At 44.0% G+C, this 17,624-nt stretch overlaps 1 protein-coding gene across 3 annotated transcripts in view; it reads right to left on the bottom strand.

Annotated features, from left to right (window-relative positions):
- Positions 1-4,636: 4,636 nt before the first annotated feature.
- Positions 4,637-17,624, bottom strand: part of CHCHD3 (coiled-coil-helix-coiled-coil-helix domain containing 3) — a 277,804-nt gene continuing 264,816 nt past the window's right edge. For 2 of the 3 annotated variants that reach the window (XM_004741737.3, XM_013050374.2), the window contains 2 exons: positions 16,390-16,525; positions 4,637-5,371 (listed from right to left, as the gene is read on the bottom strand). In XM_004741737.3, coding sequence (XP_004741794.1) covers positions 5,348-5,371; positions 16,390-16,525 — 160 coding nt within the window. In that variant the 3' untranslated portion in view covers positions 4,637-5,347. Of the gene's footprint in view, positions 5,372-7,840; positions 7,908-16,389; positions 16,526-17,624 lie in introns of all 3 variants that reach the window. The other variant, XM_013050368.2, reaches the window with a different exon arrangement.

Genomic DNA, 17,624 nt, shown 5'->3' on the forward strand with positions numbered 1-17,624 from the left:
CCACTGCATCCCCCTGGACTCTCCAGTCCTTGCCCTGCTTTACTATTTGCATACTCATTGACTATTCCCTGACGTCATGTTTATATTTGCATACTCATTGACTATTCCCTGACGTCATGTTTATATTTGCATACTCATTGACTATTCCCTGACCTCATGCTTACTGTTCACTCCCCTCCCACCCCACTCAGTGTAAACTCTGAGAGGCTGGGGCTGGTCTATTGTGTTGACCAGTGTATCCCTGACCCCCGGGACAGTGCCTGGGGCACAAGGTAGGCTCTGCTGCATCAAGGTGTGGGTGATTCAGGCAACGCCAATGTGGCCTGGTCCTGCGGCTGAAAGCCACCCCTTCCGGGTCCCAGCGCGAAGGAGAGGAAGTTGTAAGTGGTTATACAAACTTGGGACAGTAACTTCTGCTGTTCCTGAAAAAGCATCCCCACGGGGATCTATAACTCATTTTCTGCTTCTGTACAATAACGCCTTTCTAACTTTACAGATAAATTCATTTCCAGTGGAGGAAAATCACCTTCTGCCTTTGTTACTGAGATTGCCAAGTTCTGTGTTAGGCACCCGAGAGTGAGGAGTGGGAGCTCTTTTATTTTGGGTTCACATTTAACATGTGGCTCCTGCAGAGGCATTTTAAGAACACTGAGGTTGCTCAAAATTAACTCCCGCCAGCAGGTGAGCCGACACTGTCTTCACCCTTGGCTAAGGCCGAGTTGCCGGTGCCGGCTCTGCAGCGTCTTCTAAGCCTGAAATACAGTCGTTACCACTTCAGCTCTGTGCTGAATAGTATTTTCAACGACTTTGAAGACAAATATGAGACGAGGGTGCACACTACCTCAGGGAGACGCAAAGCAAAACTAAAATTTGCAGACTGAACCGGTCGCTGGTTTGATGCTGATGGAGGAGAGAAACCTGTGGCTGTGAGATGGAAGAAAATGTCTTTCTCTTGTCTCTCAGACTGCCCGGGCAGCTAACAAGCAGGTGGTCCCAGGCGCTTGGCCCTCAACCCCTATTTTACATATTTGCCAGGGATGGGGACACAGAGTGAGCCCAGGTTGTGCTGAGGCTACTGCCAAGACCTAGCAGCAAGCCTGGCCTGGGAACACACCTGGCAGAGAAGGGCACTGTGGAAGGCTCCCCAGCCCGGGCAGGGGGTTACCCTGGGGTGGGGAGGTTACCTGCGCCAGGACCATGTCTGGAAAGGAGAGCTGAGGCCAGAGCGGAGTGGTACCCTGCCACTTGGCCAGGGACCTCTGGCTGCCACATTTGCATTTTCATTTGCATTTAAAAGCTATTATAGAAATGTAGTTTACTTTGAAGACAAGGTTATATCCCAGGCACACTGCTCTCTGAGCAAAGCGACAGTAACCAGGAGAGGAAGAGGGGAGACTATGTAGGGAACAAATAGGTGAGGGAAGTTGAAGTTTTCTGCACAGGAAACTCTTTGATGTGTATGGAGGCCTCGCCTCGTCACACTCACCTCAAGAGGTTGAAGCATTTCATTAAATTGAGGTATAGCTATTTCCCACTTAGGGTTGACTTGGTTTGAGGGAATTTCGGGGACTGAAAACAGTTTCAGTTTTCAGTTTCTAACTTCCTTAATTGAAAAGCCATAAATATGGTGACCATATGTTTTGAATCTAAACTGGGTTTAATACTGGACTGTTCCACAAATACAGGGCATATTATCCACCACCTAAAGAAGGCTGTGGGTCTGGGGTGTCTGGCTGGCTCAGCTGCTAGAGCGTGTGACTCTTGATCTTTGGGGTCATGAGTTCGAGAGCCACACTGGGCGTCAGGCTAACTTCAAATAGTACGGCGGCTGCGGGTGTATCTGGAAGGTTCAAGTCAACTGACAGGAAAAGTGGAAGATTCTTTGATTTGGATGATGACTTTACTAAAGCTAAGGGAGAAGGAGCATTGTCCTGCCAGCGATACTGAAGCGGAAAAAACCTGGACAGAGAGAGAGAGAGAGAGAGCATACAACATGAAATATAAAACACATACATACACTAGAGAAAGTACAATGAAAAACCTAAGAAAGGACTTGCCCTGATCAGCAAGTGCAGGGAAACCAGAAGAAGAGTCAAAGATTCTGTATAGGAGATAATGTCCTCAGCACCCCTGCAGGAATCCCTCCCAGGAGCCGGCCCTGAAAGGCCAAGTGTGGGATGAGAGAAGTTTAAACAGAAAGCAGCAGCTAGAAGCGGAGAAACAGATGGGAAAGCCAGAGAGGGGGAAAGCAAAGAAATGGACGAAGACCTGGGGGAGAAGGGGAACAGAGCAGTGACAGAAAACAAAAACAAACTAACTTATTCAATGTACTAGCTTTTCAAAAATATGAACTCAGAAGAGACTCCTGGTTTTCAGTTCACTTGGTCTGAATCACAATAAGTTACTGCTACCCTTTCAATTCTTCTTTATCGGCTCTAATTCTTACATCTTAAAAGGGTCAGATCCTACTGCTCACTGAAATGGGGGAAGAGAATGATCCTGTGGGTTTCTGGCAAAAGCAATTATACATGTGGGCTGAAAGATATCAAGCTAAGAACCACAGGTTCCTAGCTTGTAAGCCAGAGAAGCTAAGGCCATCTGGCTGCTTGTTCAGTTCTAAGCAGAATACAACTAAGAGCTACTACAGAGTCTCATTGGTTGACCAGCAGGCCACAAGCAGCTGGCTTTGAGCCGTCCACATTTACTATTAATTATGATTAGCCAATAATTTTTTAAACCACCCCATGTGAGCGAGTCTTCTGTAATAAATTACTGATTTTTCAAAGAGAGGACTTTGTACTGGGCTGATCCAGCTGTCTTCTAGAAGTTCCCCAGACATTTGCTTAGGGCAACCAGCTTTCAGAATACTGGATTCTTCTGGGTTTCAAGAGCTAACCTATTGTGGTTCAAGGTCTGCTCGACTTCATGGAGAAACTGATTGGAGCACGTCATTCTCATGAGACTCCTAAATCACAAGTCTTCCCCGGCACTTGTCCTAAAGTCTTCAGTGACCTGAACAGAGCTGTAATGTGGTCAACAGGGAGGTCTCCAAAGGTGGAGAAAAGGCACCACCTCATCCTTTTATTTCCCCAAGGGCCGTCTTTGCCCGTACCCATCATGTTGATCAGAATGATAGATTAGTAACCTGACAAACCCCCCCCCCCCCACCGTCTCATGTATCTAACCAGCTTGAAATGCCTGATGCTACAGTGCTGCATTTCTCTGCCAGCGACAAGACTGGCAGCCTGGGATGTGCCAAGTTCTTGGCTCTCAATTGCAAAACAAAACAGTCTAGGAGGGAATTTGCGAGTTAGCTGATTTGCAAACACTACCGCAAGTCACCGCGTAAACACTTGTTTTTGTGTACCTATTATTTCTGCCAGGCAGTTACCTGGATGCATTCCTGACAGTGGCCAAATGTGCAGCTCAAGTTACCTTCCTCCTTCATTCCCACTTCAGTGAGCTCAGCTTATTTTGCACCATTAAAAAACAAAGATAAAAACAAACAAAAAAAAAACCCTTCGTGAAACAGTAATCACAGAGTCTCTTGGTTAATTACAGAAGGAGAGTTACCAAGGTCACTCAGAATCAACATCAGGTCTACAGGTGTGTCCAGAATGGTCCAGGAAGATGCCATTCGAATGGAGCCAACTTGGGAATTAGGAGGAATTAAGAAGCCACACTTACATATACAGGGGTTGGTTGAAATTTCCAAGCACAAATTCATCCTGATTCCTCTAAAGTAAAAGGGGAAGTGTGGGCAAGGTGGATAGTTTTTCCATGACCCCAACTCCAAATACCAGTCTATGGGATGATCACACGAACCGACGACAACATATACTGGGCCCGACTGAGTGGATGTGGAAAGCATTTGGACTCTTTGCCAGAAACCTATGGCAGCTTCTTCAATTTTTCATCAACTGACAGTTGAAGAATCAGTATAGTGACTTCTTAGTCCCAAAGTTGGTAAGAAGCAGAACACAAACTGAATACAGATACTCCTTATTCCAGAGGTTGTATTCTTAATCATTTTACTAAATTCTCTTTCTCTCTCTGTCAAGATAAAAGTGGCATAAAACTTCTACATAACGAAAGATATTTAGAGGACATCACAGAGCACTGGCATTTTCTTCTCCATGTATATCTCAGAAAGAACTTTCCATTCATCTTCAGTGTGAATGCTAACTTCCAACTTACCAAACCCAGGGTTGAAGCACCAATCCTCTGGTAGAAAAACAAGTTATAATCAAGAAAATTCAGTGAAACTGGAAAGAAGAAAATCTGCAGGAGTTGATTTTTTTTTTTTTTTTAACATTTTCATAGTTTTGCAGGGTCACACATTCCTAACCAAGCTTATCTAATCTAGTTCTTGCCCCAGGCAGGGTGACTTAAGTCATCCCAAAGACAGGAAGGTTCATGCAATTTGTAAAGATCTTTCTGAATCCTACCTAGCTGGGAGGCAAGTTGTAAGCATCTCATGCCTGTCTGAGGCTCTGCGAAGTGCTTTGGAGCTTTTTAGTGGAAAGGTACGGCACAGATGCAAATTAATAACAATATAAATCAACTCAATTCCCACATGCATAACCATCTAATCCAACGAAAGGAATACACGAGGCCCCAGGCTGCAATGCCAGTCTTCTTCGGAAAATATATTTATTATTGATAGTGAGTGCAGTAAAGATGTCAGTATTCATGATCGAGAAGAGGTTGTATAAGCCAAGGTTGCCTTTATGTTGATAAAAAATGCCTTATTTCACTTGTAATCATAAACATTATTCCAGTAAAAGAGGTACATTTTTCTCTCCTTTTTGTCTTACTTATATGATCACCATAATAAGTTAAAATGAAGTAGCTCTTATGTAGTCAGGGGAGAAAAGAAGAAAGAGAAAATCAACACACCAGAGCTCAGAAGACTGCACCGAGCCCTGCTGGGCTGAGATGGGAGGTTTGGTGCCCTCTCCCCAACCCCGTTCCAATTACCTTAGCCCCCATCCCAACCCCCAACCCCAGCTCTGCTGGAATGAAGATTCACCCAACCCTGGAGCTTGGTGAGAAGAGAAAGTTGAATAGAAAGTCAGATAGGTGGAGAGGGCTGCCTTTCTCTTTTAATCATCGTGAACAGGGCTGACTAACACTGCAGCGTGTCCTTGCTGGCTGATACCTGATCTAGGCCTTGGCTTTTCAAACTGCAGCTGATCAAATTGGGATACGCTTCGGCTGCATCTGCTCTTTGGTGCTTCTCTTTAATCGTCTTCTCCTTAAATGGGTTACTTTCTTACTAGGAAAAAAAAAATGTTCCGCCTCTGGAATTAACGTTGAGGAGTTCTGCTTGTTCTAAAAGTTGACTTTATCCTCCTTTCTCAAGCGTGCTCTGCAAGAGAAAGAGAAAACATGAGTTTTACCAGCAGAAGGAGGGATCCCCCAAACGGCAGTAACTATTTAGTACTGTTTATGTTACTTTTCCAAGATCTGCTCAAAAACACATAAAAGCTACATGCTTCTTGGTCTCAAAATATTATTACCTTTAATGAACACCATTGCTTAATCATGCATAATCTCTAAATGACCCCGCCCCCACCCCTGCCACCATTACCAAGCTGAACTCAAGAGTGAGCATGGCCCAGATCGTAGCGGGGTGTGGACAGGTGTGCTGTCTCACTACCAGGGGCATCTGGAAAGTGTTAGTATTTCTGGTGGCCACAGGGACTGGGTGAATCTCCTGCAAGGCAGCAGGGGTGGGGGTGACGGGTGGAGAGTGGTGGGTCGGGGGGAGTTAAACCCCCAAGACTCCGAGAGGGCAAGAATCTTTCCCAGAAACCTCTGCCCACTCCAGGCAGAACACAGACGTTCGTGAGCCTGTAACGCCGGACGGAGCTACAAAGATAAGTATCTATTCTGAAACTGCGAAAATGGCCCCTACATCCTATTTAGTTCTTTATTTTTGTGACCGGGGGAAGGGGGTGGTAAATAGGAAGAGTGCTCAACCATCACGTTAAAACTCTGTAACTAGCCGGGGCAGTGCATATACTCTTTCCATTCTCAGGAATCTTTAAAAAAAAGACAAAAATGATGCTTTTCCCTTTAGTTTTGAAATTATCCAGGAAGAGGAGACTAGGCTGCCTGCAGTTCACCTGTTCACGCCTTCTTCCTTACAGACCTTCCAGCCAGCCACTCACATACCCAGCTCTTAACTGAGCTCCTACTAGGTAAGCTCTGCACGGAGGGATGTGCTTTGGGGAAACCAATACACAAGCCCGTGGAAAATTAAGGCATAATATAATGTAATAATTCGCTATTTTAAAAAATATACTTGCTAAATATATGCTAAAATTAATCTTATTGAATAAATAACATACACACCCAGTACAAAATTCAAGATAAACAAAAGAATACGGAGGAAAAAGTAATTTTTTTCCTCGCACCTGTTTCCCAGGTTCTTGGGTATTCTTGCAGAGAAGGTAATAGTTCAAAAGAGGAGTGGTTCTAACTCCTTCAGAGGAACAGAGCTCTCTAGAACTGGAGTGGTTAGAGGAGGCTTCTAAAAGGACCTTTCAGACTATTTCTCTGAGTCTTTCAGACAGAAGGAAGGCTCAGGAGCAGGCTGGGGAGGGGTGAGGGCAGGAAGCAGCCAAAAGGATTCGGAGGTAGGAGCAAGCCCAGTATGGAGGGCGGAGGAGAAACACCGGCCTAGCCAGAGGAAAGGGTGTACACCAAGGACCTAAAGAGCGCCCAACTTAAGGGGGTAGGAGAAGAATCAATGAAACAAGATGGGATTGGGAGGGAGACAAACCATAAGTGACTCTTAATCTCACAAAACAAACTGAGGGTTGCTGGGGGGAGGGGGTTTGGGAGAAGGGGGTGGGGCTATGGACATTGGGGAGGGTATGTGCTTTGGTGAGTGCTGTGAAGTGTGTAAACCGGGTGATTCACAGACCTGTACCCCTGGGGATAAAAATATATTATATGTTTATAAAAAATTAAAAAAAATAAAGAGCGCCCAAAAAGGGCCCAGAGTAAAAGCCCGTTGGCTTTCTGGAAAAAAAAAAAAAAAACCTGTTGGCCTCTGGAAAAAACCTGGGAATCCAACACATGTCTTCAAATAGGAAAAAATCATTTAGGAGGGTTACTCTGACCTCCCTGGCATAACGGGTCCAACAGATAAGAGTCTGAAGGCAAGACCACCAGGGCAGAGACAGATTAGGAATTAAGGGTGGGAATGAGAAATAGAGCCATCAAAGACACAGCTAGAAAAACAGAAGTGGTGAGACTTAAGGTCTGGTGATCCTCAGTGAAAGGGAGAACAATGAGAGAAAGAGAAAACTCAGGGGGAGGAGCCAGCCTGGGAATGAGGGAAAGGACTTACATTGGGGGTTTCTAAGAAATCCCAAGTGGAAATGTCTAGAAGGAAGTTACAGCCTTGGGAAGAGATGTCAGCATTTAGAGATGAAGATTTAAAGCCAAAGAAGAAGAAAAATGATCAAAATAGGACAGAAAGAGTGGAATGCCAACTAAGAGAGCGTGTTGGGTTACAAAAGCACAGGACAGGTAGATTATCCTGACTTAGCCATGATTATAGGCTATGTTCATAGGGCACAAAAGACCAGATACAGAAGCAGGCCAACTAGTTTAGAGAGAACACATACAGAAATGGTCACAAAAGATGATAATTAGAAAAGCCAGGTGCATCGAGAGAAAACAGGAAAGACAAAGCAGATAAAGCAGAAGACTTTGCTCAGCAGAATTGTCTTACAGAACAAACACCATGATATGAGACTACTCTCAAAACCATCATCCATATATGCTCTGTATTTATTGGAAAAAATAAAAATTGAGCACCTACGATGTAAGAGTCAGATCAGACCATGTCCCAGTATCATAGTGTCTCATTTATCCTCTTGTGGCTTGATCTGTGTGAGACAACAACCGTGGGTCCAATTATTTGGACAGGAAATGATGAAGTCCAGATATACAGATAATCTTACCACAACATTATATGTTAATACAAAACAGAATCAGTATAAAGTAGATTTATACTCGGCCCATCTAAAGGCGTTCAGTTATTAAAGAAAATCATAACCTTACAAGTGACGCCACTTTGCATTTTGACAGTTAGATACCCACTACTTTTCCAACATACCAATGGGAACTTTAAGCTATTGTCTACCTGGTCAAGATCACAGGGCTGTGCCTCATTTTATAGTTTAGGTCCTATGGTTATGACAGCTATGTGACAATGTGTAATTCTTTTCAAATGGTGCAAAATAATCTGTAGTGACCACAATATAATTAAAGCAATAAAGTGTTTTTTGAGAGTCCAGGGAATCTTTTTACTATTCTTCTTTCTGTAACCCCATCCGAATATATAAGGGTATATTTCCCAGCCAGATCATATAATGTTAAGAGTACCAGACTCTCTTTAATCTTCCAGAGAGACAAGCTAGGCCCTGGCCAGTCTGAAGATCAGTGGGCCAGTCTAACGAAAAGACTAACAGGACACTTTTGAGCAAATATAAAATACAGAGAAGTCACTGCATTCATAGAACAGCCTGCTACATGTATTAAAATTCTGATTTTCAGAGACAGCAAAATAGCTCAGCTAATGCACGGGTGGCTCCTTGAAGACACAGAAACAAGGGAAGGCTTCAGGGCAGCCAGTCTATACCCTTGTTGTAAACTGCACTCCATTGCCACCAAAGGGTGGCAGAGGTGATACAAATCCTCCTCACTTCAGTCAAAGACATTAATAAATACATGTCAAGTTGAATCCCCCCCCCCCCCAAGAAAAAAGACTGGCAAGACACAAGACACTCTGTTCTTACTATTCTAACTATGCAATAAAACATGCTTAAAACCCAGGCCCACTGACCTCTGGCTGGAGGGATCCTGTGGCCTGGAAAGGTCTGTGTCATTTAGTGTCACCTTATAGGTGGTTCTCCTACGGTCTCTGTATTGGTTCTGTAAGTAGCTGCTTTTGGGCTGAATTTCAACACTGCATAAATTTAACACTGCATAAATTAACATAGGAAATTCCCCGAAGAATCAGGGAGAAGATTTGCAAGTTATAAAAAATTGCTTCCTTCATTTAAGGAACTGCTAACACTTAATCTTAATGTGGAGAAAGAAATTCCTTGCATTTGCTCATCATTCACATAAAGGGGCCTGCAGAAACCCCTTTTATGAACAACTGGGTAAATTACCAAAAGGAGAGCACGGCTCAGGCATCCGCAATGCTCTCTCCTCGAGTCTCTCTGATTCCGGCCACCGAGGAAGGAACAATTGGCGGCTCACACCGTCAGAGCAGGGCCTCTGGAGACCACAGATTGCCTGCCATTTCCATTTATTAAAATGATCTTCACTGTTTTCCTCAAATATTTTTGTTACACAGTAATCTCATCAACTCATTTTTGAATTATGGCTTTCTTGAAGTAGTTGACTCTGATAGCCACGAGTCAGCTACTGGATGTCTCAATGTCTTTAATATATACATATAGTGTATATATATATTGTGTGTATATATATATGTAAAGATACTATTCAGAGTGCTTGTTTCTGAGCTCCTCCAGCATCTTGCCAAGATCTCAAAAGCCCCAATAAAGCTGAGTATGTAAGCAGGAGGATTTATGGGGAATAAATGAAATGGGAATATGTCTGGGTACACCTGAGTTTTTCCCAAGGAGGGACATGAAAAGTAGGGAGAGTAGAAGACAAGGGAGTGATGAAGACACAATGAGGAGACGGTAAGACAGAAGCAAAAGTAACCAATAAATTCAATTTAAGAGGAGCACAAAGAGAGGTTGGCCTGTGCACCAAGCACTACACCAGACCTCCTGAAAATCTGATTAGCTTACTTCCCGTGTCCTCACTCGGGCTCTCCCTGGCCAGCCAGGGCTGTTCTCTAGTTGCCCTGCTTAATGCCTGGACCTGGTTTCATACCTTCCCTGACAAATGCTCTGTGTAGTATTCAAATTAAGTTACAAGTAATTAACTGTTTACACAACTTGCTGCATTAACGGACCAAACACAAACACACTGCAGCTCTAACTCTTGAAGGATAAGCACTAGAAAAGAAATGCCTATTAAGTAAGAAGAAGGAGTCTATTACCATCGTAATATTTCTTCTATTAAATACGAATTTTTAAAAAAAGAGAAAATGTCATAGAGCGACTATTACTCCCAGAAAATGGTTTTGAGGCTTCCCTGTGACAGAAGAGAATGATAATGCACATAAAGTTTGGAATTCGGTTTGCTTTGATGGGACTCCAAGTCCAAAGGGCCACCCTACCGAAGGACGGGAAATCTGTGGCATACCCATGTGTTATCCAGAGTATGAGCAGCCCAGCTGGGCCATTAATAAACGTCATTAAGTGATGAGGATAAAGAAGCCTCTGAACACAACAAAAACATGCTCCCACAGGTCTTCCCAGAATATTAACCTTCTTGATTTATCTCTGTGCTCCCTGAAGGTGGATGTCTGTGGACATCAGAAGCAAATGCGTAAAGAGGGGGCCCCTGGGGTGGGGGGTGGGGGTGGAAGCAGGGTGACTGGAGCAGCAGAGCCAAGGGAGGGTTAGTGCCGATGGTGAGCCGGCCCGGGGACCGTGCTACCTTGGTTCAGTGCCTCCTTCCTCCCTCCTGGCCACGAAAACCAGATGTGGCTCCTCACCCAAGGGCACCTAGTTTCAAAGGAGGCAGCAGGAGGGGAAGAAAATACTTCTTTCTGAGGGGCTCCCACCCTCTCTGTCCAAAACCTCTTCCGATTTGTTCTTGAGGCTGAACTAGGAACTAGTTCCCAGGGTGGGTCTGATGAGACCTCTGCCAGATGGCTCAGGCCCGAGAAGCTGTGACAGGCATTGGCAGGTTCCCAACTCCCGAAAGAGGGAAAACACAGACTTAGCAGGGCCTCTGAAAGATCGAAGACCTCTAATCCAGATTAGGCCAATGGGCTCTAGAGTATGTCTGTCAAACTCTTGTGCACAGTTACTTGGGGAATCTGCTAAAAGTTTGGATGCCCAGGTCCAACCTCAGACCTTCTGAACCATAATATCCAGGGATGGGGCCAGATGTGTTGCATTTTAAATATCCTCCTCGGCTGATTCTGATGTCTCCCCAACCTGGAGACCTGATATTACAGAAAATAGCACACTGGGTTTGGCATCAGGAATGGGCTATTCTGGTCTGGACTCTGTCCCATAATTTGTGAGTGCAAATATTTCCAGGTGAGAAGATGGGGTTAGGTCACATGACCTCTGAGGTCTGTCTAGCGCTAACAGCCCATGACTCTACTCAATCATTTGGACGTAATTATAATTCATCTGAAAACAATGATAAAATACAACTTGCTTTGGCTCTGGGTTTTTCTTTCAAGAACGTTGATTTCGAAAGCAACAGGGAATCCTATGCTTTTTAGACCTTCTTCATGCTCAGAAAACAGGGAGTTATCTGAGCCCTGGTCTCACACAAACCCAGGTCACAGGGGAGATACAAAGCACTGTCCTTAAGAAGGCTTATGCTTCCTGCCATGGGAAATGCTTCCATATGCCCTGATCTTAATTCAGGATTTCTATTTTGGGAGATAACCCAAGGACTGGAAGTGTCATTTCCATTTTGGAAAGGAAGAACTGGGTGCACTAGCATTGGGCTGAAGTAACTTCGTATTAAGATCTAGCCTTGGGGCGCCTGGGTGGCTCAGTGGGTTAAAGCCTCTGCCTTCGGCTCAGGTCATGATCCCAGAGTCCTGGGATTGAGCCCCACATCGGGCTCTCAGCTCCGCGAAGAGCCTGCTTCCTCCTCTCTCTCCCTGCCTGCCTCTCTTGCCTACTTGTAATCTCTGTCTGTCAAATAAATAAATAAAATCTTAAAAAAAAAAAAAGATCTAGCCTCATGTACTGGGGTCTTGACCTCATGCTCTCCACTACCAGGGGGTGCCTTTCCGATCTCCCAGTGATGCCAGCAGGAAGCATAGGCCTAAGGTAGGCCCCGCCTCGCTTACAGGACGTCCTCATTTCCATCCTTCCTTCAGCTGATCTGCTTACTTGGCCACTGACCCCCGGCCCATTTGTTGATTTAAACTTCTGCATTGGTCTCTCTTCTCCTGTCTGGCCTCCACCATCTGACTCCAGGCTGCACACCAACTTCTGTCCTTTGGCATCTCCTGGGTCTGGTCCTTGTTTTAGTCCCAGGCTTTCCTTGGCGCTTCTGACCTGGCTTCCTGCTCTGTCTCCACACTCCCTCACCACTCACGATCCACGTGGACAGGTGAAAGCCACTGCAGAGCACGGGAGCCTAGGGCGGGCTAGAGGTAGGCAGCCTACATTTTCTGGTGGAGTGTATTAGCCTGGCAGGCTACGTTTGCCAGGCGATGCTGAGACAGCTTTTTCCAGTACACTGCCTTTGGAGAAACTGTTTTTACCCCCTCCTAGTTCATTCTGCCACTTTGGCTTCCCTGGGGCTGTCAGGAGCATCAGCTTCAAGGAAAGAATATATAGCTGTCGGAGGCCAGGCGACATGCAGGAAAATCAGAACTACACATTTAAGGCCGACAGAAAAATCTAAGAGGCAGAGGCCCAAGGGCTGGAGGTCCCCAAGGCAGGGGTGCTGCCTATACTAAACAGACACGTCTCTTGACTGAAATGCGCTCCTGGATGTGTGTTCCTGTGCACACAAACTCTTGCTCTCCATGCATGTTAGTACAATTAATCCCACATCATCACAGCTTGAAGCCCCTCAAAGATCACCTAGTTCAAAGCCATAATTCAGCAAAGAAGAAACCGAAGCCTAGGTCACCATGACTAGCCTGGATGTTACCTACAGTATTTCCCATAAACTCTACCTTCCAGGGGACACAGAATGTTTGCCCAGAGTCCAGCCAGCTTCTGTATCATTCTGTCAGCAGCAGGCTTGGGGAAAGAGCTGGAATGCTTCGAATCACCCCCTAAGCATGTGACTCGCCACCCCCCCCACCAGCCCCACCCCACCCCAAACAGCCAGATGTTGCAAGAAAGTATCAGAGCAGTGGGGGTGTCCAGGGAAAAGGAGCAATACAGATCTGAGAGGGGACCTTTCTCTATCCTCTCCACACCGTCTGATGAAAGAAAACTTGGGTACCTTTTTGGTCTGCTAGCAGCAAATATCCCAAGCTTCCCATTTCTTTCCCACCTTCTGTGGTCCCCTGTAAGGGCAGGTGAACCAAGACTGAATAGGAATCAGGTTATCAGGGTAAGAACAGGTAATTCAATCGTGGGGAGTTTATAGAGAGCCAAGAAGCTAAGCAGATAGGAGAAATAAAAGACACAGCCTATCAATCGATGTCCGGTTCCACTTTTGAAAGCCGTACCTCATATAGCTAGCCAATAGTTTTTAATCTTAGAAACAATAATTACAGCAATTTATTATCTCTTTGCCCTTATGAAGAACATATAACTTAATATACTGGAAGTAACAGCCAAATGTCTCACATCAACCCAGGAGGAATTGTATAAGAAGAGCTGAAAGAAGACTGATGTGGGTAAATGGATGGAGAAAGGAAAAACAGAGCTAAGGAATATCCGGATATTTTCTGATCAGTAAAATGTATTAGTCTATAGAACGTGCCTCAAGGGAACTGGTGAAAGCCCAATCTTGTGAATTACTTAAAAGTGGAGTGGATTTGGTCCTTGGAATTATTCCAAGGGGAAAACTCTTGCACTGTGCCGGAAATGGGCAATATGACCTAATGGGTTGTTGCCATGTTGACTATTTTCCACATTAGCATGTCTGGGTGGTTCTTTGGATTTAACAAGGGAACACAGAAGGGGAGCTGACCTGTCGGGATCACTATATTGCAGAAGACCCTTCTGGCAAGGGGTGGAATCGGGGGTCACAAGGTTAGAAAACTTCACACTGAGAAACAGGGAAATGTGGTATGAGAAGAAAGTGCTCAGGAGATGCTGATATCAAGCCCCTGTGGCCATTGAGCTGTGGCCTTAAAATAGGGCACCTTTTGGCTGGGGGGCACCTTTGTCCACGGCCCACCTATCTGTTTGTTACCTTCAGTCTCCAATACTTCATTTGATATTCATATTTTTCTCTTCACTTCATCAACATCATTGACATTTTCTCTCAACACCTTATTTCTGTATTAGTGGATAATGGCTGTCCCTTCTCACACCCAACTCAAAAACCAAACACCATTTTTCATTATTTTTGTTTTTATGGTAAGGTGTATCTTGGTTTAGTTGTTACATTTACAGTCATGACTCTTCCTGGGTTTCAAGTCTCTCAACTGTAAAACCGTGAGAAGAAAACCATCTCTATTTACATCTCAGGTTGTCATAAAAACAAACAAGAGAACGGATGTGAAATCACCTGGAAATCTAAAGTACTATAGAAATATAAGGTATCATTGCTTCTTGTTTTCTTGCCCTTTATAATGTTGCCCATCTTAGGATAATAATACTTTGTGGACAGCTATCTTTGTATTTTTACCTGGTGTTATATGCTCCCTGAATATAAGAGTTGTAAAAACAACAGATACCTCAAAACACACTTGCTGGAAAGGATATTAAATTATGTTGCAGAGTGGGGGAAGGGATCTCTTTTGGACTCACTAGAAATAACTTGGTGCTTTGAGATGATCTGTTTAGTGGTTTCAACATGAAATAACACAACGCAAGAAAGAGGGAAAAAATAAGATTTACTGAATACTTTATATAAATGTAATCCCCATAACAGTGGGGATAATATCACCCCAATTCACAGACAAGAAAAATCAATGCCCAAGGTCACAGAGTTGGTAAAAGACAAAGCTTTAATACAAACCCAGATCTGCCCAATGTGAACTCCCTACAGCACTGTGTGGCATATATGTTGTCACAAAATAAGTTTGTTTTATTCTATAAAATATATGCCATTGATCCCAAGAGGCAAGGTGCAAACAATTCAACACAACCCAGATAGGCAGGGGGGAGTCGAAACTCCATCCACCCTCGCAGGTACCACTTTGGTAATGTTACAAATCACACCCTGCAAATAGGCATGTTAGTTAGATGCTAGCGAAGAAACATACACTTTGTCACAGCCGTTCTTTGCACTAACTACTACCCCCACCTTGATGTGGCACTAATATCAAGTTAGGAAAATCCATGGGTCAACCTGCAGGTCCCAGGCGCTTCAGTTAGTATCACTATTAAAGGTTGGGGCTTGTTAAGAGCATATAAGAAACTGTCTCTGACAAATAAAATGTAGTAACTTAACATTAGCAACATTACTTCTAACAAAAACCTTTAAAGAAAAGAATCCCGGGCATGCTACTAGGAGTTACACAGTTGGAGCTACAAGCAAGGAACAGAAGCCTCAAGTCACTAGGCTTTTAAGGAAAATACAGGCTTTTAATAAATCTTGATTATATTTTTTTCTACTAATGCTGATGTTACTTTCCAGCTATCCAGACAATACCAACCCTCCCATAAATATCAGAAATTTACAGAGTGTTAGAAATTCACACTAAGTGGTTTTATTGTAACTACAGCAAACTAGACTGCAGAAAGGCATGCTGTGTAACTCAAACACTAGATTTAGTTGGGTCAGAAGGTCAACTGTAGGGAGTTTGTGAGCAGAAAGAATCAAGGTTTCTAATAATTTCTGTCTGTCAGAACAACCTACATCCAACTGTTAAATCAGTTAAATGATGGGCAATTACGTGACCTGCCAGAATTGATAATTTGCTTCGGAGTTTAACATTAGCTTTCTAAAACACATGAATTACAGAAAACACATGTCCTGTGAACACTGAATTATTCTGGAATGGAGGGGGCAGGTCAAAAGAAGAGTATGGCTGAGGTACATAAAAGCGATGGAAAGTGTTGCCTAAATCCCATCTCTGACCTCCCTTTCCCTGCCCAATCTGGTGGGCTCTCCCAACTGGTAGAAGATTGAATGGTGCTTGAAAGGTGACTTCTTGTTTTAGTTTTTTGTTTTTTGTGTTCCTAAGCCAGGCTCTCTGCATGACTACTTGCTGCTTATAGACCCAAAGCTGCCGGCTCCTTACCTTGCATCCTTTCTTTTTGCTGGCTTTGAGTACTGGCCCAGAAATCCGGGGCAATGACCTTGAGGTCACAGTTATTATAAAGGACAAAGCCTCAAAGCAACTGGAAAAAATATTGTTTTAGTAGGAATCTTCTTTCCTACAAGTGAATGAGCTAAACATAAGGTGAATATGGGTTCTTCCCACAACTGCCAAGATGGAAGTCGGTTACTAACTAATGGACTCGTTATGGCAATTCTTGATGACAACGACAAGTTTGGTTTATAAAGCGCTTCCATACACATTAACCTATTCAGTCCTTATCACTGCCCTATGATGCTGGACTCACTTCCTTCTGGTGCCCCATTTAACCTGGCCGGCACACCCACCTGTTTGGCCTGATTGACACAGCGCATGTACTGGTCAGCCAGAGCGGAGCAGCTGAGGGTCTGCTGGGTGTTCTGGCGGTAACACTGGAGAATTTTGGCCTGCAGATCAGCACAGACAGGATGAAATTCATACCGCCTGAAAAGAAGAACAGGAACCAGTGAGACAAACGGTCTTCGATCAGAATGAAGATTAAGGCTATCAGAATGAAGATTAAGGCTACAGAGTATATGAAACATTAAATAAGATACATATGTTACAAGTGCAGGAAGAAAGTTTCTAAAAATGATTTCTATGACATTAGTTCCAGTAATCAATACCACCATGAACCTCTCCCGACACTGTAACATTCCCAACCAAACCTATACCTCAATCAGCTGAATGATGCCAATACTCTTCAGCCCAGTCAGCCAAATCAGAAACTTGAGAGCCCTAACTTCTCCCTTCCATGCCCATATCCAGACGGTTGCAAAGTTCGAGATAATACAGTCTGATCCTCTTTCTCTATATTCACTATCATGACATTAATTAAAAATCACTCGTATTCTGGAATCAGCCAATGTCCTCTAAACTAATCTGTCTCTTAGCTTTTACCCCTCTCCTCCTGCCTTCCAGAAGGTTCTTGCTAACACATATGTATAACTGAGACCGTATCTCTCTCTACTACTTTCTAAATAAAATGCAAGGTCAACAGGCAAGCCCTTCTGGATCAGGTTTCCATCTGCTCTTTAGCCTTCATTCCCCGCATGACTGTGGCCTGACCAAACCACTTTCAGGGTTTGATCCACACACGTCCCTTCATGGCTTTGCCCATGCTGCTCTTGATCTTGGACATGCTCTGCACCCAGACTCCCACCCATTCCTATATATCTGGAAAATAACTACTCGTCTTTCAATATTTGGGTTAAGTACTGAAGTGTGTAACCTTCTCTAGACAGCTTCACTAGCTGTCCATTGAAGTCGAGTCTACTACTCCCTTTTTGATGACCCCAGTGATCCTGGATTAGCTTCTTCTACCACTTTTTTCACCTTCTACTTAATACTGACTACACCATAGTCTGGTGTAATTTACTAGCTTATACCTACTAGGAGGCAAATGCCAAGAAGTAAGGACTGTCTTATCTTCTTGTGACTTCACCTATGGATATGGATACCTCTTATAGAAGTCACGCAATAAACTACTGAGAATACAAATGGGTGGGAAAAAAACATTTTTAAATTTTCTGAGCTAAAATTT

This window comes from Mustela putorius, unplaced genomic scaffold (assembly GCF_011764305.1).
Source record: "Mustela putorius furo isolate JIRA1106 unplaced genomic scaffold, ASM1176430v1.1 tig00003845_pilon_pilon_pilon, whole genome shotgun sequence".
NCBI lineage: Eukaryota > Metazoa > Chordata > Mammalia > Carnivora > Mustelidae > Mustela > Mustela putorius.